The sequence below is a fragment of the Octopus bimaculoides genome, chromosome 17 (assembly GCF_001194135.2).
Source record: "Octopus bimaculoides isolate UCB-OBI-ISO-001 chromosome 17, ASM119413v2, whole genome shotgun sequence".
NCBI lineage: Eukaryota > Metazoa > Mollusca > Cephalopoda > Octopoda > Octopodidae > Octopus > Octopus bimaculoides.
In genome coordinates, this window is record NC_068997.1 from 44,039,037 (window position 1) to 44,063,800 (window position 24,764).

The 24,764-nt window shown below is 36.6% G+C and overlaps 2 protein-coding genes across 2 annotated transcripts in view; one reads left to right on the forward strand and one right to left on the reverse strand.

The window, feature by feature from the left end:
• Positions 1 to 24,764, reverse strand: part of LOC106878371 (aspartyl aminopeptidase) — a 383,150-nt gene that overhangs the window by 248,521 nt on the left and 109,865 nt on the right. The window lies entirely within an intron of this gene.
• Positions 5,657 to 11,091, forward strand: LOC106878391 (heat shock cognate 71 kDa protein). The gene is made up of 7 exons (XM_014927588.2): positions 5,657 to 5,810; positions 7,990 to 8,189; positions 8,286 to 8,491; positions 8,585 to 8,737; positions 8,889 to 9,444; positions 9,601 to 10,002; positions 10,219 to 11,091. Exons 2-7 carry the CDS (start codon positions 7,991 to 7,993, stop codon positions 10,656 to 10,658), a joined length of 1,956 nt encoding a protein of 651 aa, XP_014783074.1. The 5' UTR covers positions 5,657 to 5,810; position 7,990; the 3' UTR covers positions 10,659 to 11,091.

Sequence of the window (24,764 nt, forward strand, 5' to 3'; positions counted from 1 at the left end):
ATATATATATATATATATATACACATACACAGATAGATAGATAGATAGATAGATAGATAGATAGATAGATAGATAGATAGAAAGAAAGAAAGATAAATAGATAGATAAGGTCGATCTGTTTGTCTATCTATCTATCTATCTATCTATCAATATACACTTGCACCATGAGCTGTAAAGTGGGATCTGAATTCATAGAAATATAATGAACCTCAGTATTTGACTGGTATTTCATGTAATTCCACTGGAAAGATGAAAGGTGAAGTTCACATGAACTGAGTTTAAATAGGCCACAAATAAATGATGCAAGACATTTGTAACACTCTGTCAATCTGTGAAACATGATTTTGCCTAAAGTGAATTGCTAACGTAATTGATTTGAAATTCTACACAGCCTGGAGTCGAAACTGTACCGTAGGCGTGACTCATGGGAAGATTGTCTTTTCTTAATTGTACTTTGAAATGGTTGTTTCTAGAATGTAAACAATTTCATTTTACCGAACGCGGTATTTCGTAAGTGTAGCTAAGAGAGAGAGAGAGAGAGAGAGAGAGAGAAGGTGAGTACTTGAGTGACAAAGGGTAAGTGAAAACAGTGAGGGAGTGAGAGGAGAGAAAGAGTGAATGAGTGAGAAGAGAGAAAAAAAGAGAAATGGTAAGAGCTTTTAAAGTGACAAAGGATAAGCGAAAACAGTAAGGGAGTGAGAGGAGAGAAAGAGTGAATGAGCGAGAAGAGAGAGGGAGAGAAAGAGAGAAAGAGAGAGAGAGAGAGAGAGAGAGAGAGAGAGAGAGAGAGAGAGAGAGAGAGAGAGAGAGAGAGAGAGAGAGAGAGAGAGAGTAAAAGTAAAACAACAAGACAACTGTGATTTAGTGATATAATTATCGGGTTAATTGAAGGGAAGTCTGTAGCTGGAAAACATAGCAGCAAGCAAATCAACAACTTAACGAATATTCTGTAGCCTCGTTTCGTTAGCCTTTTGTTGCGTCATATCCGTCGTCAGCGACTATGACGCAATTATCGTTTCTAGAATTCGAGCTTTCTCGTCTCTTATGGACAAAGCGAATGTCATCGATTTACTTTCAGTTCCGAATACTTTCGTTATTTATATAACATTATCGAATATTTTATTAATTAGTTCCCTATTATTTAATTTTATTCACATCTGGGATGCTTTATAGGAATAGTAAACATTCTCCAGAGTTTGGCTGGTATTTTATTTCATCGATCTCTGTAGGATGGAAGGCTAAGTTGATCCCAGCGTGATTTGAACCCGGGAAACATTTTGTCATGGCACTCTATCTATTCTGTCATATTATTGAATATTTTCATTTTTTAAACACAAACATAGGTAATGCTGTACAACGTAGGTCCCACGAATTTATTTTCATCATTGAATATATTCGTTCTTGAAATACTAAATTATTAAAAATAAAGAAATGAACAAAATAAAAATTATTTTTAACGAAAGATATCGCCCACGCTTAAAAAAGTACTCGACTAAAAACTCTAAAGCGAACGAGAAACCTCTTGTGGCTCGTTATCAATGATCCTAAATAAAAGCGATGTTTACGGAAGTTTTCTCAAAGTGCTGTTCTGTAAAACGGCCAATCCGGCACATTATTGGATTGTGTTGGACGACTTGTAACTGGGCTTTGAGAAGCAACATGTCGAAAGTTTCTTCCATAAGAGATGTAAGAAAAGTCCGGCATTCTTTCCTTTTGACCCGCAGAAACGAAGGAGCGCCAAAAGTCTTAATGTTTCTAGCACCAAAAATGGTTATATGCAGCTACTGGACCAGTGCTTCTCATCCGGGGTTCATATAACCGTTGGTGGTGGTGAGGGTCCATATATGAGTTTGTTCAAGTTTACGTGCAAGAAATTGGTTATATTTCTGCAATACGCAAAATGTTTTAACTACTTTTTTTTTTACACGGTGCATGCGTGGTAAGAAGATTACTTCCCAACCATAAGGTTGCGGGTTCAGTCCCACGACATGGCACCTTGGGCAAGTATCTTCCAAATTCCTGATAATATTTAATTATAAAAATACAACAGAATTTTTAAAACACCGAATGACAATGGAGGTCCAGTAGAGCAAAATAGGAATCAAGGGGATCCATTGGTAAAAAAAAAAATTTTTTTAAATAAATAAATGGTTGAGAGTCACTGAACTAGACCATTAAACCGTCAAGATATTTTAATCACGGAAGATCGATTTATATAAAATTCTAAATCAGATAAAATATTCTGGAAATATATCGAGGTTAAATTATAACGAAATGCTTCTTGTTTCTTATGATAATCAATGTTTGGAGATTTTAGACAACATTCTTTACTTCGTCTTACAATCGTAAAAATGATTTTCAAATAGCAGCGTAGATGGATGGGGGGCGTTATTCCCACCCGGCGATGCTTTTGTGGAGCCGGCACTTCTGGTCTACTGTTTACGGCAGGGGTTCCCAAACTTTTTAGACCATCGACCGCTTCATGGAATCCTTGACCTCTCATCGACCTCCAGCCATGTACAAGAAAATAAATAAATTATAATAAGTAGATGTGCGTTTATCGACTCCGACATCTACTTACACATACGACATTGAAACCGGGCCCATGAGCCTGGCTAGGCTTTAAAAAGGCGCATTTATTTTATTATTTAATTCTTAGTTTAGATGTATAAATAGCGCTGGATTAACCTTTGAGCAAAATAAACACGTGCTTGAAGCATAAAGGGGAGCGGGGCATCACAGAAATGGTAAATGTTTTACGGCACAAAAGAAATCGCTTTAAATTTGCTAAGATAATTTCGAAGTGTTTCGTGGTGTCAGTAAAGATCTTATCAGATTTGCAATTAAAACAGTAGGCGAAAACTTTTCAAATATAAATAAATAAACATTTTCCATCTTACTGATAGTTTTGTTTCATTTTGAAAACCAAAAATTTATTTTATGGTTTATTATTGTTTATATTTTGAATTACATATGTACATATATATGGGGGCCCCAAGATCTTTTAAGTGCTTAGGGCCTCTATGGGTCTTAACCCGGCCCTGTGTAATTTCGGGAAAGAATCATCCAAAATTAGAACGTGACAAATTTGGTCTTATCCGAGGTGTGGGGGAGCCCTGACCAAGCAGATGTACGATCATAGGCACTCAAACCATGACTACTACGTTCTAAACATTGACCAATGCATCTTTCTCTTTTTAAGACAGAGTATGGTTTGAGGGATATATATGTGCTATTTCTAGGGGGTCGAGCGACAATGGAGAGACCCATTCTCGTTAACGTGTGATGTATTGTAAGAAATATCTTTAAATGACCAGTTTAGTTTTCCCTCAGATTTTTATAAGGAGAGTTCAGAGATATTTCACAAGGCTACTTGGATTAAATACTATTTTCATACCCACTTAATCCTGGGAGGGTGGTGGAAGCAGAGTCGTCAAGCACGATTTCGACAGGGTGCTTTCAAAAGCAATTGTTTCCAGTTGAACTGGCTCAATCCCTAAGCGAGATCAAACAAGCTTATGGATGTTATCCAACCATCTCGCTCGTGGTCTAGCCCGGTAAGACCTGTCCAGCGATTCTTTCCCGAGACATTCTTACCACATGTCCAGAGAAGTAAGATCATTGATGGTTTGAGTTTGGTGCATAACATAATAACCTAGATAATATTTCACATGAAAACATCGATAACCCTTTTTTTTACCGAGAATCGTTGAATAAAGGAATAAACGGTAAATGTTCAGATTAACACCCGCACGATCTTCACTAGGGTGTTGGGGTTAGGGTTTTAGGGTCATGGTTAGGGTTTTAGGGTCAAGGTTAGGGTTTAGGGTTAGTTTTAGGGTTAGGGTTAGGGTTAGGGTTTAGAGTTAGGGTTAGTGTTAGGGTTAGGACCAGGGTTAGGGTTAGAGACGGAATTCTCCAATCCTAAAACCCTAACCGTAACTGTAACCCTAAACCGTAACCCTAACCCTAAAACCCTAGTGAAAATCGTGCGGGTGTTAATCTGAAAATTTACCGAATAAACTATCAAATATTATAATTTCACGGACTCTCTTTTCATCATCATCGTCGTCGTTTTAACGTCTACTTTATCATGCTTGCATGGCTCAGACGTAATTCGTTGAGGCAGATTTTCTACAGCTGGACGCTCTTTCTGTCGCTAACCCCCACTCGTTTACAAGCAAAACTTTACCCCGTGATCAGACGTTTTCTCAAGGAAGTTTAGAAACGAACAGCGCTTGTATGACAGTGATGCTCGATTACAACCATCACGTGATGTCAAGACAAAAATTCACACATATATGTATACACACGCACACATATACATACATACATACATACATACATACATACATACATACATACATACATACATAAATGAAACTGAAACCACATGGTTAGCCACGCCCATGCTTTTTATATTTAAAAACTGTAAATGGGAAACAATTTTAAAAAGCTTTAGGTCGATCATCTTGCCTTTGTTAGCTACGTTAATTTTTATTAAATCATTTTTGATGGATGGGTAATAAAGTGCCTAGAAGAAAAAAAAAACACAATTTTGACTAATAAATGTCACATTTAATTTTTTTTATGTATAATAATTAAAATAATAAACTATTTTAAGTTGTTTCAAATTAATTGAAAATACCTGACCCGTCTGTACATAATTATGACAACACAATTTATATAATGGTAATACATGTGTATGAAGAAAATTACGTTTTATTCAATATTTCAAATAAAGCAATAGCACCAAAAGAAAAACAAAAACAAAAAAAATGAAACATTAAGTCATTTGCTGAAGTTTTCCTGTGACCTTTCTCCTGGATTCCATCGAAGCAACTGTTGCACCAGAAAACTAAACCGGCTTCTCACTGCTAATTTACAATAAATACATAAATGCATGCCAGGCCGCACACGCACATAATGTATTTTTTGTTATATATATGTGTGTGCGCATATATATAAATATATATATATAAACACACACGCATATATACATGTGTGTGTGTGTGTGTATATATATATATATATAGATAGATACACAGAAGTTACACACGCACACGCGTGATATATATATATATATAGTACACGTGTATATTTTTCTTCTGGTAAAATATTTTTCACGCCGCTACAACTATCATTATTGCCGATTGAATATATAAACAAATTTATTAACATAAAGCAATAACCCTTTCATAAATTATGCACGTATACACACGCACGCACACACATACACGCACACACACACACGCAACACACACACACACACATATATATATATATATATATATATATATATATAATCTTACTCGCACACATTTATGCGTGTGTAACAATTATACACTCCTGCCTTTTGGATGGTTCGAGAATACATAGTCTTCAGACACAACACACACACACATATGCATGCATGTATCGTACGAGGGATGGTAGGAGAAAAGTGAAATGAGGTATTCATGTGCTGTTTTTATAATTTAACGAGCGTAATAAAGGACATGTGACTGTCATTTACAACAAATATTCACTAAGCTAATGACAAAATACTGGGCTGCATGGTCGAGCATATAGTGTGTTTATTGTTAAGGAGAAGGATGGAAAATATAATTTTTTTTTCAAATTTAAAAAAAAAGAAAAAAAAAACCTTCGCTTCCAGAACGTTCTGCTGCGTGTTGATTGGTTAATACAAGTGACGTCATTGAATCAGTTTCAGCCAAACCTCAACGAGAAGTCGTCAGTCTTTTCAGACATTGCTTCACTTGCAATTGGTCTACTGTCGCCGAAGCTCCGTGCTTGAGAAGGCAATTGAGGTATTTCGCAAGCTATTATTTATCTATTTATATTCTTAACGGGTTCCTTGGATCTTTCACTACATTTTTGTGCAAACATTTATATTGATTCCTGCTTTTTTTTTTACGATCTTCTTCTGCTAGCCTCGAATATATTTCTGCTTGTTACCGTTTTATGATTCTCGAACCATCTTTTCTCGTTTTCTGTCTCCCTTCCTTCTTCTTTATCGTTTGATCTCAAATCCGTCGCTTAATTTATCATGTACATAATCATTATTTTTAATATTAATATACCTTGTTTAACAACATTGAACGAGGAAAACGATAAAAGAGAGTTCATAAGCAGCAATAATAACTTAACCATTCCACCGCTCTGCCGATTCCAGAACCATCTTGTATTGATTTGGCGTCGTTCTTCGCTTCTTACATTGTTGTCTTTTATAAATATTTATTGTCTTCAACTAAAAGCGCCGAGAAGAAACTAATGAGTGCCACAGCATATGTTTACATCCTTTAATCTGTCAGTGAATATCTAAATATTTCACATGAAACGGTTCCTCACCATTATTGTGGAAGAGAAACCATTATTATGGTTTCATGGTTTCTCTTCTATTTTTCTATTTTCCATCTCAGCGAGAAACACAACTATTATCATAACAAAACCCCTAAACTATGTTCTAATGATAAACACACCACATTAATATACAAACTACACAAATGTGTCTGTTCAAGATTCCTTCTCGTCTTCGCCATTAATAAGTTTCCTTCGAAGTCACTTACATAGAAGTATAGAATTTTGTTTACGTTTGTAATTCTTTGTGGGAATATTCTTTAAATATTATTCGTTACAATTAATTTAAGCATGTCGCTGTTAATGTAATGTTTATAGTTATGAAGAATTTCTGAAGAATTTTTTGAAATCAAAGCTTTGGAAGCGCTTGGAATGTTCTTCGGTTCGCCTCATGCTGTGTGTGATATAACTGCTACTGCTGCCAAGTCTGGCTAGAAAGGAAATCTAATCAGGTGTATGTGTGTGTATATATATATATGATAGTGTTGTATCTGTTGTAAATGCTTAATGGTGAAAGAATGAAACGTTATCTTGCAGTGTCGAACTTAAACTGTCAAAGAAAACCATCTGGAATTTTTTGGGGTTTTTTTTTTTTTTTTTCAAAGTGAATCCGGAACTTAAATGAAGGTTGACAATTAAAACCTGGAGCCACATAGCATCTTAATTGCTACTTTCATGGTTCTTCCCTTCCTGCATATATGTCTTTTGACAGTGCTAGCAAAAATGAGGGTAGGAGGTTTTAGTTGGTACCATTAAATTCCTAGTACTTGTTGGCAGGTACTTTACTTAATCGATCCCGGAAGAATGAAAGGCAAGGTTTATTATCTCAACAGGATTTGAACTCAGAATGTAAAGAGCCAGAACATAAACCGCAAGGAATTTTTTCCGACGCTCTAACGATTCTGCTATCACTTCGCCTTATTTAAACCGACATCTGAGAAGACTTGTTTTCTCAGTTTTTCAACAGTTTGAAAACATCTTTTCACATGGAATTTCATAAATATAGATGTTTGATTCTGCATTTACAGTGTAAGATGCATTTTCGGCGATCGTTTATGAAAGCAGCAAAGTAACTGGATAGCCTTACATGTTTTATGATCAAGTGTATATGTATGTTGTGGTCGAAGTAAGTTTCGAAGATTGTTACAGTTTGGTTATGAAGGAATTTTGAATAGATCTATCTTGAAGCATGCTAATGTAGTTAGCATTCTTGTATATCTGTGGATTATTTTTTATTATTAAATGTCACCGTCCTAATGTCAGTATTGAAAGTCGTTGTTAAGTAGGACAAGTTGATTTAGATTGAAACAAACGCCTTGTTCTGTTTTCGTTAACGTTTTTTGTTTTTAATATTTTTTTAATATCCGCCTTCAGTTTTCCGTTAAGTTTCATTGAACAAAAGCTTATTTCTCAAATTATGTGGGGAAAAATTCGGATCTTGTGATTTTTTCCGAAGTCCTCTCCCAACAGCCCGTTACTTTCTGTGCACTTTTGTTTTCATATTCGTTTCCTACACATTCTTTTTTTACACCCATTGCACAATTTTATTCATTTCGTTTCCGGGTAATATTGTAAACATTGACCCAAGTAATTATGTGAATTAAAAAAAAATTTTTTTTTTCTTTCCAGAATGTCAAAAGCAGTCGGAATAGATTTGGGGACCACCTATTCATGTGTAGGTGTCTTTCAACATGGCAAGGTTGAAATCATTGCCAATGACCAAGGAAACCGTACCACTCCCAGCTATGTGGCATTTACTGATACCGAGCGTCTCATCGGAGATGCTGCTAAGAACCAAGTCGCCATGAACCCAGAGAGCACCGTTTTTGGTGAGTAACAAACTTGGTTCTTATTTATATTCGCTTGTAATCAGTTTCTAAAGTGTGATAGTTGGTGGAAATAATTGTTTTGCTATTTTTGTACAGATGCAAAACGTCTAATCGGTCGTCGATTTGATGACAAATCAGTCCAGAGTGACATGAAACACTGGCCGTTTACGGTGACGAATGAAAACACTAAACCAAAACTGCGGGTTATGTTCAAAGGAGAAGAGAAGACCTTCTTTCCTGAGGAAATCTCTTCTATGGTTTTAACCAAGATGAAGGAAACAGCTGAAGCCTATCTGGGCAGGGTAAGTTCAGATAACGTGTAGCTTTTTACTCGAATCCCTAACGTGTGTATGTTCTCGTGTGTGACTTTTTCCATCTTATTTTCTTTCTTGTAGACTGTAACAAACGTGGTGGTCACTGTCCCCGCCTACTTCAACGACTCCCAGAGACAGGCTACCAAAGATGCCGGTACTATTGCCGGTCTAAATGTCTTGAGAATCATTAACGAACCCACCGCAGCAGCTATTGCCTATGGTTTGGACAAAAAGGTAAGAGATAACTTTTTACAATAATTTACTGCATTACATAATAGTTGTCTTTGTATGTCATCCTCTCAACACTTGCAAATAATGTGACAGTTTTTCACTTGATATGCATTACACGTCTTCTTAAAATGTACTGTCACATCTTGTTTTTTAGGTTGGTGGTGAAAGAAACATTCTTATCTATGATCTTGGTGGTGGAACTTTTGATGTCTCCACTTTAACTATTGAAGACGGCATCTTTGAAGTAAAATCAACAGCAGGTGATACTCACTTGGGTGGTGAAGATTTTGACAACCGTATGGTAACTCACTTTGTTCAGGAGTTCAAGAGAAAATACAAGAAAGATCTGATTGACAACAAACGTGCTGTTCGACGGTTGAGAACTGCCTGTGAACGTGCTAAGAGGACCTTGTCTTCAAGCACCCAGGCCAGCATTGAAATAGATTCTTTGTATGAAGGAATTGACTTTTACACCACCATCACCCGAGCCAGGTTTGAGGAGTTGAATGCTGATCTCTTCAGGAGTACCCTTGAACCAGTTGAGAAATCACTGCGAGATGCTAAACTAGACAAAGCTCAGATACACGAGATTGTATTGGTTGGTGGTTCAACCCGTATCCCCAAGATTCAGAGATTATTGCAGGACTTCTTTAATGGCAAAGAATTGAACAAGAGCATTAATCCAGATGAAGCTGTTGCATATGGTGCCGGTAAGTTTTTTGTTTTTGTCTGTTTCTATTCAATTGGCTAACATTACCTACCTTAATTTTGTAACGAGTCACCATAACGTTAAATCTAACCTACTTGATGCTGTTATTCAATAGCTAGAAGTATATTAATTGACTTTTGATGTTTTGTATTTCCAGCTGTTCAGGCTGCCATCCTCTCAGGGGAAAAAGACAAAGAAGTACAAGATCTGCTACTGCTTGATGTAGCACCACTGTCCATGGGTATTGAAACTGCTGGCGGTGTCATGACACCATTAATCAAAAGAAATACTACCATTCCAACCAAACAGACCCAAACTTTCACCACATACTCAGACAACCAGCCTGGTGTGCTGATCCAGGTCTATGAAGGTGAAAGAGCTATGACCAAAGATAACAACTTGCTTGGAAAATTTGAGCTAACAGGCATCCCTCCAGCACCTAGAGGTGTTCCTCAGATTGAGGTAACCTTTGATATTGATGCAAACGGTATCCTGAATGTATCGGCCACAGATAAAAGTACAGGCAAAGAGAACAAAATTACCATCACAAATGACAAAGGTAAGTGTTACTGTTTACCTAGTTTTAGAATTTTCTGGAGTTGACAGTAAATCTTGGGAGACAGACTATGGGGTTGTGCAAATTTTGTTTATCCAGTTTTACTTTCTAAGTTTGTGGTATTTAGTGTTTTCTGTAGGTTGTGGTTAATGTTTACATTCTATGTTGTTAGAAATTATTGACGTGAATTGAGCTTACGGATTTCTCTCTTATTTTCAGGTCGTCTCTCTAAAGACGACATTGAAAGAATGGTTAATGAAGCTGAAAAATATCGACAGGAAGATGAGGAGCAACGCCTGCGTGTTTCAGCCAAGAATTCTTTGGAAAGTTACGCTTTTAACATGAAATCAACAGTAGAGGATGAGAAAGTGAAGGACAAAATTAATGAAAGTGATAAGAAAACAATTATTGATAAATGTCAAGAAGTAATTAGTTGGCTAGATCAGAATCAACTGGCATCAAAAGAAGAGTTTGAACATCAACAAAAAGAAATAGAAAAAGTCTGCAACCCCATCATCACAAAGCTCTATCAAGCTACTGGTGGTATGCCCGGTGGTATGCCAGGAGGTATGCCTGGTGGTATGCCAAATTTCGGAGGTTCCTCTGATGGTGCAACATCAGGAGCAGGCAGTGGCCCTACCATTGAAGAGGTTGATTAAAACCTTTTTCATTCTATATTCTGGGCACATCACATTGCTTCCCTCTTATATTTATTTTAACATTTTTTATATAAGTTTTTCAATGAAAATTAAGCTCTCTCAGCATTGAGAGTTCATTTGTCTAAGCTTTAAATTAGGTGCACATTTCACTTGCATCTTCACTCTAGCAGTATAAAGTTTTATTTCTCTTATATATGTAAAACAACTTATAGCTTTGTTTATTGTTTATAGAATTCTTTAGGACTAGTAAACATAATCCTACTAATTATATTTAACTTTATAGGGCTCTATTTTATGCCAAAATCACATTTCCCCCCTTTCTACAAAGAAATTGCTTAAAAATTTTAATTTAATAGTTGTCAAACTCCAATTGTTAATGCTGAAAAAAAAATTCTCTGATTCAAATAAAATATAAAATTTAATCATTGTTTCAGCTCGGTTTTTTTGTCCTTTTATTATTTTTTTTTTGCTATCAATATATGTATCACTAAGGGCCAGCAACACCTTTGTTAGACTGAGAATTCTTACGAGAAACTTAAACAAAAGCGATTCTATTTAGTGATTGTCCTCAAAGCAAGAATGATTTTATTCTGCTAAAAGTACCAGTAAAATTTCTCTTGAATCAAAACACCTGAAAAGTACATTTTGTGTATCTGGGACTAGACTTGCATGAAGACTGAAATGATAAAAAGCTGTACGAAAATATAAGACAACAATATACTTTGACACATTTATTTAAACTTCAGACAAAAACAGCTTATTTCACTGGAAGTTTCCTTAATAAACCTTGTACATCCAGCTGTAGAAACTCTGCCAAATCAGACTGGAGCCTGGTGTTGCCATCCGGTTTCACCAGTCCTCAGTCAAATCGTCCAACCCATGCTAGCATGGAAAGCGGACGTTAAACGATGATGATGATGATGATGATGTACATCATACATGGTATTGTTTAAGAACTTATCCATACTTTGTACAAAGTCAAGACTTGTGAATTGGTTCCATATTTCTTCATCCACATAAGGTTTTTCCATTTGGTTTGTGCAAGCTAGCACACTGAGGTTATAGTCAACTTTTTTCTCTAATGCATCAATGTTGTTCCAGATATCTTTCTTTGGGTCAAGGCCTGCTCTCTGAAAGAGTTAGTTTTAGAATTTGTTAATAGGCACTGTACAATAAGGAACATAACTAGAATACAGGCAGGTGAGTTATTAACTAGTACCCACAATTAACTTTCTCTGGGATTTAATATATAAAAGCAGTAATTTAATTTAATTATATCGATTCCATTTATACAAGATGTCTTGGTGTATTGATTGTGTTGACAAAAACACAGAAGTTTGAACATGTGATATACTGATTATGTGTACCAGCAGTGTTTACCTTCCTGTGTGGCTTTGTATAATTTCTGCAAAGGTACAAGGTAAGAAACTTTTTTTGTTTTTTGTAGAATTAGTTTTGCTTTAACTTAAGATATCCATTTTACATTTGGTTTTTCTCTTTATAATCCCTGTCTACAACCGTGACCCTACATTTGGTTTTTCTCTTTATAATCCCTGTCTACAACCGTGACCCTAAAATCCTGTTTGGATGAAATAGTGAAAAGGATATCTTACATATTGCTTTTTCTTCTTCATTCTTTTCTTTTGAATTATTTCTGCCAAAGTTAAACCTTCTGGCTTTTTAGTTTTCTCTTGTTTATGAGTCTGTGGATTAAACAACTTGTTGTATTTATCCAGTTCAGTTTTGGTATGGTCCTGAAGCTTCTTGCTTAATTTTTCCTTTGATAGTTTCTGACCTTTTTTAGCCATTCTGAAATAGTAAATAGTTTTAAAATTTCTTTTGATAGCTGTTTAGCCACAGGTGTGGTAAGAAGTTTGCTCCCCAACCACAATACCAAGTTCAGTCCCACTGCATGGTGCCTTTGGGCAAGTGTCTTCTATAGCCTTAGGAGTAGATTTGGTGTGTGTATGTTGCTTGACAGTGGAGGCGTGTGGCTTAGTGGTTAGTGTTGGCACCATGATCGTAAGGTTGTGGTTTCGATTCCTAGACGGGGCGACGCGTTGTGTTCTTGAGCAAAACACTTCATTTCACATTGCTCCAGTCCACTGAGTAACACTGCGATGGACTGGCATCTCATCCGGCTGGGGAACACATAAGCCATTGAAACCGGGAAACAGGGCCCATGAGCTTGGCTAGGCTTTAAAAGGGCACATTTATTATTATTTATGTTGCTTGACAACCAGTGTTGGTGTGTGTGTATGTCCCTGTAACTTAGTGGTTTGGCAAAAGTGACTGATAAAGTACAAGGCTCAAAAAAATGTACTGGGGTTGATTAGTTGGACCAATGATTCAAGGAGGTACCCCAGTATGATCATAGTCTGACTAAAACTAGTAAAAGACAAACAAAGATGGGTGGGTATACCTTAGCAATAGCATCTGATTCTTTGTTTACATTTTGGTTTAGATTAAAAAATTTTTTTCTGGTTGAGAGGATACGGCAAAGCATTGATCCAAAGAGTAGGAGCTGAAATTTCGTTGCTGGATCAGAATTCAATAATAGTAACAGTCATAAATTAGTTTCATAATGGTTTTAGTGATGGGTATTTTTTATTTTTTTCAGTGTTAGTGCTTATTTGTTTTAAATGGGATTCTCCATGATGGCACTCAGACACCTTTCCTGCCCACTAATCCTTAGATATTTTCATCTAGTGGATTATTTATTTAACTTGTTTGAAAGCTGATCTACAGAATGAGTTTGTTAACATGTTTTGTTATGGTCAGCCTAAGGATACAGTAAAAGACAGCCCTAGGTTCTATGCAGTGAGAACTTGAAGCCATGTGGCTATGGTTGTGTGTGTGTGGTAAATATTGTTAATGATTTTTCCTAACTTGTTTCAGTCACTACACTGTGCCCATGCTGTGGTACCGCCTTGAATTTTTTTTAAAACCCCGTTATTCTATCAGTTTCGTTTGCTGAATTAAGAAGTTACAGGGATATAAACAAACCAACACCACATGTGTGTGTGGTGGTGGGCACACTTTCAGTTTCCTTCTGTCAAATCCACTCTCAAGGTTTTGGTCAGCCCGAGGCTACAGTAGAAGATACTTGCCTAAAGTGTTACACGGGACTGAACCTGGAGCCATATGGTTGGGGAGCAAGCTTCTTACCACACAGCCACTAGTTTTTTTTCTTATTCACTTTCTAAGATGTTATTGAAAGAGATAAAGATTTTAGATAAAGATAGCTAAGAAGGACAATTAAGCTATGTAATCTAGTGATTATCTAATCTTCTTGGGGAAGTGGGGGGGGGGGGTTAGTATCACCTATTGTTGATTTCTTGATTCAAATAGACTGTCCTCTTGACCCAGTTTGCTACAAGTTTTATTAAATGTAGGTCACTATTGAGTAAATAGCTTTATAAATCTTTAATTTGTGAAGAGCTTTCTTTGACTCTACTACCAACAGTTGACAGAAGAGCAGCATATTGTGTACCTAATAAGTATTAGTCTTTACTAATTTTATAGCTAAAACTCATTAAAGGCTGGTATTCATATACAAAGCAATATTTGGCAGGTTGACACTTGCTGGCTCTTGAGTATTGTGTTGAAATTCTATTCCATCAAAGCTGATGCAGCTAGATTCCCATGAATACTTCAGATATTGTCTCTAGTTCTTGAATATCTTAGCCCACTCTACTGTACACAGATTTTACATCTTAATACAGATAGTCTCTTGTATTTTTGTGAGCAAGATACTATCCTGTTCGTTCTTCACCTGAAAAGATATCTCATGCAGCTAGGGGGAATTTTTAGTTGTGTGACAAAGTTGGGATTTCAGATTGTGTGTTCAGTGTTGCCTGAAACAACCCTGAGTCTACAATACAAATTCTTTGTTTTAAAATGATCTGAAAACTTCTTTAAAAAAAAAATTCATTAATTTCTGAGCACCAGCTTAATGACTAAATTTATTGAATTCATTTTTGAAAATTAATCGAAACAGGCATTGTATTTCTCTTGAAATACAGTAACAAAAGAGTTAATATAACAAACATCTCACCCAGTTAGCAATTTGTTGCATAAGTTGATAAAGTAACTTCGATGGATATTCTATCAAAGTAAACCAATCACAATGTATGAAGCAAAGATCAAATTGTTAAAATATGTGCATGAAATACATTTAAACAGTAAAATTGGGGTTCTCACGTTGAGTAATTTGGCATGTCACGAGTGGGGAGTTAATTAATTTTTTTATACTATAGTCAAGGTAGTTTTGAAACTACCAATTTGTAAATATAAAATTTTGTAAATGCAGGTATCTCTCTTATTTCAGAAGTGTTGTATTTCGTTAAAATGTTTTCAGAATATGAAATTCTGTAACATGAAATGTTTTTCTGTGTAATATAGAAGAATTGAAAATATATTTTCAAGAATTATTTCAGAAGTGTTGCATTTCGTTAAAATGTTTTCAGAATATGAAATTCTGTAACATGAAATGTTTTTCTGTGTAATATAGAAGAATTGAAAATATATTTTCAAGAATGCAATTCTTTGATGTTTGGATGCCTGTATTCTTATAAAAGTAGGATTTGGGGGCAAAATTTCAGGTCTTCTGGTGTACATGGTGTACAAATAGTACATTTTAAGTACTGAAATTCAGGGTGCAATCTAACGTATCAGTGACAATGCTAAATGAAAAAGAAGAAAAATAGCATTGGTGGCAACCCACACAATAGAAGGAACTCAAACGAAAAAGTAATTAAAGGTGAACCCCGTCTTTAATTACAGTAAATTATATTGATTAATATATGAGGTGGATGCTGTAAAGTTCTTGGCTTTGGGTAAAAGAAAATCCAGGAGGATCAGTTAATTATGATTTTAACATATTCTCCTCTTGGATTCACAAATCTATTGCAACAGTCCTTCAGTTTTTCTAAGTTATGTAAAAGAACTCGGAAAGTTGGGCCTCCAACCAGACCTTTTGTGATACTCTTAAAACCAGGAACTTTTCAGCACCCCACTTCTTGTATATGGTATAACTTATATGTAAATGTGATGTATTTAGTATGGTACGAATTTTAATACAGTATTTACCATACTTCTTCATTAATGAAATTCATTATCTAATGTTTGTGTGAATTAGCAAAAGACAATTAGAAAAATTCATATTGTAGTTTATACAGAGAATAATTCTTCAATCCATGTAAAATTGCAAATCTTTAGCCTCCTCCATCCACCAAAAAAGAGGGGTTTGTTTTTAATAAGAGGTTGACTTGAGTCATTGTCACTTTTTAATGCTTGCATGAATAGATATAATGACTTATATGAATTATTTTATAAATAAATATCTAAGTTGATGTCATACGTTAACTGAATACTTTAAGGCCAGTTTCTTTTCTAACTTGCTGGTATAGTAGCAGCAAGATTGAAAAAAGAAAAAAACTTACCTGGCACTAACAAATGATGACTGCACACATTTGTAATGAGAAAAATTTGATTTTTCTCATGGATTATTTACTAGTGGTGGAACATCAATAAAGTCAAGGCATTATACTTCATAAGTAGGTGGGAAGAATCTACATTCTAGGGTTGAAAGTGAGTTGCAAACTTAGTTGGCTTTTTGGGACTAACCACATACTTGCTGTGCCAAAACAATTTTTCTTCAATTGGTTTCAGAGAAGTATAGTTAATTGAATTGAGCTTAAAGAAAACTTACTAATAATCCTTTATTTGATAGGACACAAGGTTAAGTCCTGAATGCTCTTTTTAATCTTTTTGATACCAACTTGCCTGAGACTGCCCTGTCCCTGGTTCTATATGAACTTTTTGTTTGAAAGTGATCTAAAAACCTTCCTACAAAATTTCATTTGTTCCAAGCACCACTGTAATACAGACCAGGTTATTTTACTAAATTCTTATTTTCAAAATTAAAACAAAGGCAATGTATTTTAACAGAAATATGGTAATAAAAGGGTTAAGGCTCATTTGAAATATGCCACAATATGATGTCCCAAGAAGTTAGCCTCCCTCTATGTGTGCTAGAAACAGCAGCAAAATCTACCAATTACTTGCTACTAGCTGAAAGACAAAGTACATTTGCATAGTCACAACTGGAATATTGTTGATCAGCACTGGATTGGCGTTAAACATTGTTTTTGGTATACTGGTCTTATAGGATGCTCTTCAGTTTACATTAACCAGTCTCTGTTGCCGTAGATCTACTCAAAAGACTAACACAATCATCATTTACCTGTTATCTCGACACCCTTTCAAAGCCTACACCACAACATAAGGTGATGTTGACATTTCATCAGAAATGCACAAACTTCAATCTATAAACAAACAAAAATCAAAGCACACTCACTTAGCTTTCTATATTATTTTCTTTCATCTACTAAATTTGCTTGCAAGGCATTGGTCAGCCTAGGGGTACATTAGTTGTTCCAAAGCAAACAATTAACCACACATCCATGCCAGCATATACACACATGTACACAATAGGTACAGCATGGCCAAATGGTTAAGCAGTTTGTTTTTTAATCATGAGGTCTTGGGTTCAGTCTCCACTGTATGACAACTTTGGCAAGTCTTCTATAACAGTGGTTCTCAATCAGGGTCAGTATGATCCCTGAGGGTCCATATAAGATTTTATTGGGGTTCACACAAGCAAAATAGTAAATTGAAGCTCCACAGTAGTATTCTAGAGGTCCATGAAAAAATATTGCTTTAGATGTATTTACTACAAGAAACAGCTGGGTTTCTTTCTTAACCCACACAATATGTGAAAAACAAAATAGGAATTTAAAGTACCTACAAAACGAGATTATAACCATCAAATGGTTATGGAGGTCCATAGATAAGATATGGTTGGGGATTACTGTTCTATAACTTCAGATTGAGTGGAAATATGGTAGACTGTTGTTTAACTGTGATTCTAAGGTCCAGCTTCTGTGACACTGATTCTACTTGTGGATTACGATTACATTTTAGAGCACACGTCCCTGGAATACTCAGTCACTTAATGCTAATTTATTCTTATACATTTTTCAGTCAGTGGAGTGTGGCCAGGCCAAGGCACTACCCTGAAGGGTTTAGGGTTTATTTGAACTAATCAACCCTAGTAATTATTTTTTTGCAAGTGTGACACTTATCCTATCACTTTCGATAAACAACTTAGTTATGGGAATATAAACAAACCTACACTGGTTAGGTAGTGTGGTGACAAACAAGGACATGCATGTGTACAAATTCTCTGTGACTGGTTCTCAACTGGGGTCCATATGGCCCTTGGGGAATCCATAAAAGATTTTATTAAAATTTATCTGCATTAAATTTGTTTCTACTCTGCACAAAATATTTTAGCAATTTTTCAAAATAGAATTCCTTATATTATGAAAATATGGTAATTTTTAAAACCTCAATTGACTAGGAGGGTCTAGTCAAGTAAAATAGGAAATAAAAGGGTCCATAGATACAAGATGGTTGAGGAATACCTCTATGGGTTTCCATTGATTCCATCTACCAAATTTAAGATATGTATGTGTGTGTCTTTGCGTTTGTCCCCAACTACTGCTTGACTATCAATGCTGGTGTGTTTACGTCCCCGTAACTTAGCAAGAGACTGATAGAATAAGTATCAGACTTCAGAAAAAACTAAGTACTAGAATTGATTTGTTCGACTAATATTCTCTAGGGTGGTGCTCTAGCATGGCCACAGTCTGGCGACTTAAAAAAACGTTTTTGTGTCTGTTTGTCCCCACCACCACTGCTTCACAACCGATGCTGGTATGTTTACTTCCCCATAAATTAGCAGTTCAGCAAAAGAGAATGATAGAATAAGTACTAGGTTTACAAAGAGTAAGTCCTGGGATAGATTTGTTCAACTAAAGTCAGTGCTCCAGCATGGCTGCAGTCAAATGACAAACAAGTAAAAGAGAATATTTATCTTTTGTCTTATATGTGTTTTAGTCATTAGACTGTGGCCATGCTGGGTCACCACTTTGAAGAATTTTTCGTTGAATGAATCGACTCCAGTACTTATTTTTTAAAACCTGGTACTTATTCTATCAAAATAGAACCACTAAATTACAGGGACGTAAACAAACTATCACTGGTTGTCAAGCAGTGGTGGGGGATAAACATAAACACAAAGACTTACACAAACATGATGGGCTTCTTTCAGTTTCCATCTACCAAATCAACTCACAAGGCTATGGAACTGGTTGGGAAGCAAGCTTCTTACCACATGGCCATGCCTTCACCTATATTTATTTTGCTTCAATCATTGGATTGTGTCCATGCTGGAGCACCAGATCAACCTCAGTACTCATTTTTTTTTTTTAAATCTGAGACTTTACTGACCTTTCTTGCTGAATTGCTAAGTTACAAGGATGTAAACAAATGAACGCTGTCAAGTGATGGAGGGACAATATGTACATGTGTGTATATTTTCTTTTACTTGTTTCAGTCTTCTGACTGTGGCCATGCTGGAGCACCGCCTTTAGTCAAATAAATCAACTCCAGGACTTATTCTTTGTAAGCCTAGTACTTATTCTATCGGTCTCTTTTGCTGAACTGCTAAGTTTCGGAGACAGAAACACACCAGCATCAGTTGTCAAGCGATGGTGGTGGGGACAAACAGACACAAAAACATATACATACACATATATATATATGTGGGCTTCCACACAGTTTCCATCTATATTCACTCAAAAGGCATTGGTCTGCTTGGAGCTATGGTAGAAGATGCCCAATGTGCTGAGCTGTGGGATTGAACTGGAAACCACATAGTTGCAAAGCAAGCTTTTTAACAACACAGCCATACCTGTATAACTATATAACTAAAAGTTTGTTTTTTTTCTCAATTTCATCAGAACAACTTATGATAAAAATCAGAGGCACTCTTTAATAAAGGTAAATACTTATTCCATTGCACTAGAATGATAAATTAATTGGTCATTTGATATTTAGAAATGGTCATTGACAGGGAACCATTAACTGACTTAGGAACCGAGAGTTGTGATGTTCATGCCTTTTCACAAAGGCATAGCAAAGTAGATGAAATAGCCACAACTAGGACAAACAAAAATTGCTGGTTTAGTGAACTCAAACCTTACTTTCTATGCTGCTGTTTCACATTGTGGTTCTTGTTTATACATAATATATTGATTTTTTTTTTATTATCATTAACAGGTGACAAGTATGCCTGTGCTGAAGATGTTTACTTCCAAACCACCTGGTTTCAAGTTCATTCCCACAGTGTGGCACTTTGGTCATGTGTTCTACAGTCTTTGGTCAAGCCAAGCTGCCTTGTGAGAGGATTTGGTGGATGCAGGCTCAAAGAATCCCATTTTGTCGTGATATCACATGATAGTTGTAAGCAAGTGTCATTGTCATACAAGCGGTGTATTATATTTCCAATCTTTTGTAAGTGTCTGGTCAGGAAATATTACCATGCTTGGAAACAGATTTGGGTTGGTGACGGATAGGGCTTCCACCTTTAGAAAAACAGGTTAAAATTCTGTATGACCCATGAGAGTGCAAAACGTGGATGTTAAAACTGATAAATTTTGTAGGGAAAGGGCTATAGTTGATTAAATTGATTATAGTTTTGAATTAACCATGCAATATCTCATTACTTTGGGATTTCAGTGGTGTGATTGATTATTTTTAGGATGACATTATAGGGTAGGTGTGAGAGGCCAGATCTGGCCAGTTTGAACACAAAATAAAATATTTGGGTTTCATATGGTCAGTTTAAAGGGTAAAAGGTTAATGAAAATGAAATAATGTAAGAAAGCATATCATTAAAAAACAAAACAAAACAATATACAAGGCAAGTGAGCTGGCAGGATTGTTAGCACATTGGATAAAATTATTAGTTCCAGTTGAACAGTGGAGTTGATGTAATTGACTAACGTTCTAAAGTTGCTGGCCTTGTGCCAAAATTTGATGGAATTACACTTATATTTTTTATGAAATGAATATTAAAAAACAGTTTGGGATTATAGTAGATTATCTGCTTTGTAACACTGCATGTTATAAGTGGTAACACAAGGTTTTTGGACAACTGAGGTTCAAAAATATTGTTTGTGGTAGCATATAATAATATATGTACTTTTGTAATAGCTATGCATTCTTCTGGTTTGATCATCTATCTTGATAATTCTCATAGTTTTACTGACTTCATCAGCTGTCCTGCCAAATCTCTCACACATCATGTCTAGACATAAGCTACAGAGTAAGAAGTCAGTGAGGGAGCTAGTAGACAGTCTCTCACCCTCTAAGAAATATAGCAGCCACATATCCCTGAAATCACACTTGACTGGCCTTCGTGCCGGTGGCACATAAAACACCCACTACACTCTCGGAGTGGTTGGCGTTAAGAAGGGCATCCAGCTGTAGAAACTCTACCAAATCAGATTGGAGCCTGGTGTCGCCTCCTGGTCCACCAGTCCTCAGTCAAATCGTCCAACCCATGCTAGCATGGAAGGCGGACGTTAAACGATGATGATGATGATGATTGTTTTAAAAAAAAACAAACACATCAGGAATGTCTGTGATTATAGGTTTGCTTGGTTGGACCTGACCTAGGGCTAAACATCAATAATGGTTTGTACAACAAGTCTAAAATATTTTGTATATTCTAAGTTAATTGTTCATTTGGAGATGACCTAGGGCTAAACATCAATAACAACCTACACTGCAAGTCTATGGACCGAGATGAGAAACAGGGGAAACCATTCATATTTGTAACAGTTCTCATACAAACACCCCATGTCCCATTACTGAGATGCTAGCAATGCAACTAATGAATATAGCCAACGAGTGAGCCTCTCATCAGTTTTTATGTTCTGAACTAATATTCTGCTTAGGTTGACTTTGCCTTTAATCCTTTTGATAAAGGATTAAATAAGTACCAGTTGAGCATCGGGGTCAATGTAATTGGCTTAACTCCTCCCCCAAATTCACTGACCTCGAGCCAAAATTTGAAACCAATATTTAAGAGAAGGCAGTGAGCTGGCAGAATTGTTAACATCATCATCATCATCATCATCATCATCGTTTAACGTCCGCTTTCCATGCTGGCATGGGTTGGACGATTTGACTGAGGACTGGTGAAACCGGATGGCAACACCAGGCTCCAATCTAATTTGGCAGAGTTTCTACAGCTGGATGCCCTTCCTAACGCCAACCACTCAGAGAGTGTAGTGGGTGCTTTTACGTGTCACCCGCACGAAGGCCAGTCAGGCGGTACTGGCCACGGCCACGCTCGAAATGGTGTCTTTTATGTGCCACCCGCACAGTCAGGCAAAATGCTTAGCGGCATTTACGTTCTGAGTTCAAATTTCGCCAAGGTTGACATTGCCTTTCATTCTTCCAGGTTCAATAAAATAAGTACCAGTTGGGCACTAGAATTGATGTAACCAATTTTACCTCATCCCCCGAACTTGCTGGCCTTGTGTCAAAATATGAAACCAAATTTTTAAATAAGAGATGGACATATTGGATAATGCTAATGTAGTGTCTGGATACATCGGAATAAAAGTTAGGCTAAATACTGTTGGGATGCTGGTAAAGTGGTAAGAAGATAGCATGAGGATGATAGTTATTTGATGAACTATCCACATGATTTTATACATACGCACATACATTACAAATATATGATATATGTATATTATATATAATAGCGCTCTTGCTGTCTCCTACCCTCTTTCTCTCTCCTTTTCTTGCTCTTCCCTCTGGTTGGGTAACCAAGTATCTGTTTTACAGCAGCACACCTGTTTCTGTTCTCATTCTTGATCACTCTCTCTCTCTCTTTCTCTGGCTGGGTAACCATGTACCTCCTCTACAGCAAGATACCTGTTTCTGTCTCTGTCTCTCGTTCACACTCTAACTTTTCATCATCTAACATGAGATCACCTCCTCCAATGCACCCCACCTTCTCAAAAGATCTCTGTCTTGCCAGTGCTGGTGCCACGTAAAAAGCATCCAGTCCACACTGTAAAGTGGTTGGTGTTTGGAATAGCATCTAGCTTTAAAAGCCATGCTAAAACTGACCTCACCTGTGCTGGGGTCGTGTAAAAAGCACTCAGTCCACTCTGCTGGGTGGTTAGTGTTAGGAAGGGCATCCAGTTGTAAATTCCATGCCAAAACAAACATAGAAGTCTGGTGCAGTCTTCTACCTGGTCAGTTCCTGTCAAAATGTCCAACACATGCTAGCATGGATGGCAAACATTAAATGATAATGATTATATATATATATATATATATATATATATATTGGCACTCCGTCGCTTACGACGTTGAGGGTTCCAGTTGATCCGATCAACGGAACAGCCTGCTCGTGAAATTAACGTGCAAGTGGCTGAGCACTCCACAGACACGTGTACCCTTAACGTAGTTCTCGGGGATATTCAGCGTGACACAGTGTGACAAGGCTGACCCTTTGAATTACAGGCACAACAGAAACAGGAAGTAAGAGTGAGAGAAAGTTGTGGTGGAAGAGTACAGCAGGGTTCGCCACTATCCCCTGCCGGAGCCTTGTGAAGCTTTAGGTGTTTTCCCTCAATAAACACTCACAACGCCCGTTCTGGGAATAGAAACTGCGATCCTATGACCGCGAGTCCGCTGCCCTAACCACTGGGCCATTGCGCCTCCACTTATATAATATATATATATATATAAAGGTTTTTTTTTGGTTATTTGTGCATGCGTGTGTTTCTGTGTCTTTCAACATACAGACAATACAAACTTTAAAAAAGACTTCACTTGAGAAGACCTGGCAAGTAAAGTGAGATCACAGCCGTAGCCTACACCAGTGTTGCATAACCAGCCCATTTAAAAAGTACCTTTGAATTGTTGGATGACATGCTATCCTCGAGGAGACCTATTGAGTCAAGTAAATCAAAATCAAAATCAAAATTAAATCAAATCAAATCACAATCAAATGGAAATTGTAGCTGTGGCTGATTCCAGTGCTGCCTGACTGGCTCCCGTGCCGGTGGCACACAATAAGCATCATTCATGTGTGGGTCATTGCCATTGCCACCTGACTGGCTCCCCATGCCAGTGGAAGCAACATGTTTAGTTGTGGAGAAATGTTACCTGGCTTGGAAACAGGCAAGCGTTAGTGACGAGAAGAGCATTCAACCATAGGAAATCTTCCTCAATAAACTCTGTCTAACCCATGTAAGCATAGAAAAGTGGTTATAAAAGCTATGATGATGATGATGATAATATTGATGAAATTCATATATTAAACAATGCTCTAATTCATTAATTCATAGACTATATACATAGGTATACTCTACAACTGTATTACAGAATACGCTATTGTATTGTAAGTGTATAGTTCCAAATACTCATATGTATATTCATTTAGTGTCATTGACGATACACACACACATACACACGTGTGTGTGTATGTGGACTGCATGTCTGAACTCACTGGATATAACATTAAAATAATAGGATGGTTCTGAACAATGACAATTATATCTGTACAATCTCATCAACACAGTCTCAATGACTTCGCTTTGATGCTTATGCTGTTAATGTACCATATCACATTGTATTTACAAACGTATTGAATTTCTTTTTTCTTTTTTTTTTTATATCATATCATGCATGAAAACATTTGTGCTTGAATTGTGTGTGTTTTGTTGTTGACAAGGTTAGTCAGCTAATCTCTAATCTTTGAAGGTCACATGCAACTAATGAAGTGTCTAGTCTTTAGCAAGTTTGAGGTGGTTCTTTTCTAGAATCCCCTGGAAATATAGGCATGCAAACATTCACGTACACCATACATTATATATATATATCATCATCATCATCATTTAACGTCCGCTTTCCATGTTAGCATGGGTTGGACGATTTGACTGAGGACTGGTGAAACCGGATGGCTACACCAGGCTCCAATCTGATTTGGCAGAGTTTCTACAGCTGAATGCCCTTCCTAACGCCAGCCACTCAGAGAGTGTAGTGGGTGCTTTTATGTGCCACCGGCACGAGGGCCAGTCAGGCGGTACTGTCAATGGCCACGCTCAAAATGATGTATTTTATGTGCCACTCACACAAGAGCCAGTCCAGGGGCACTATATATATATA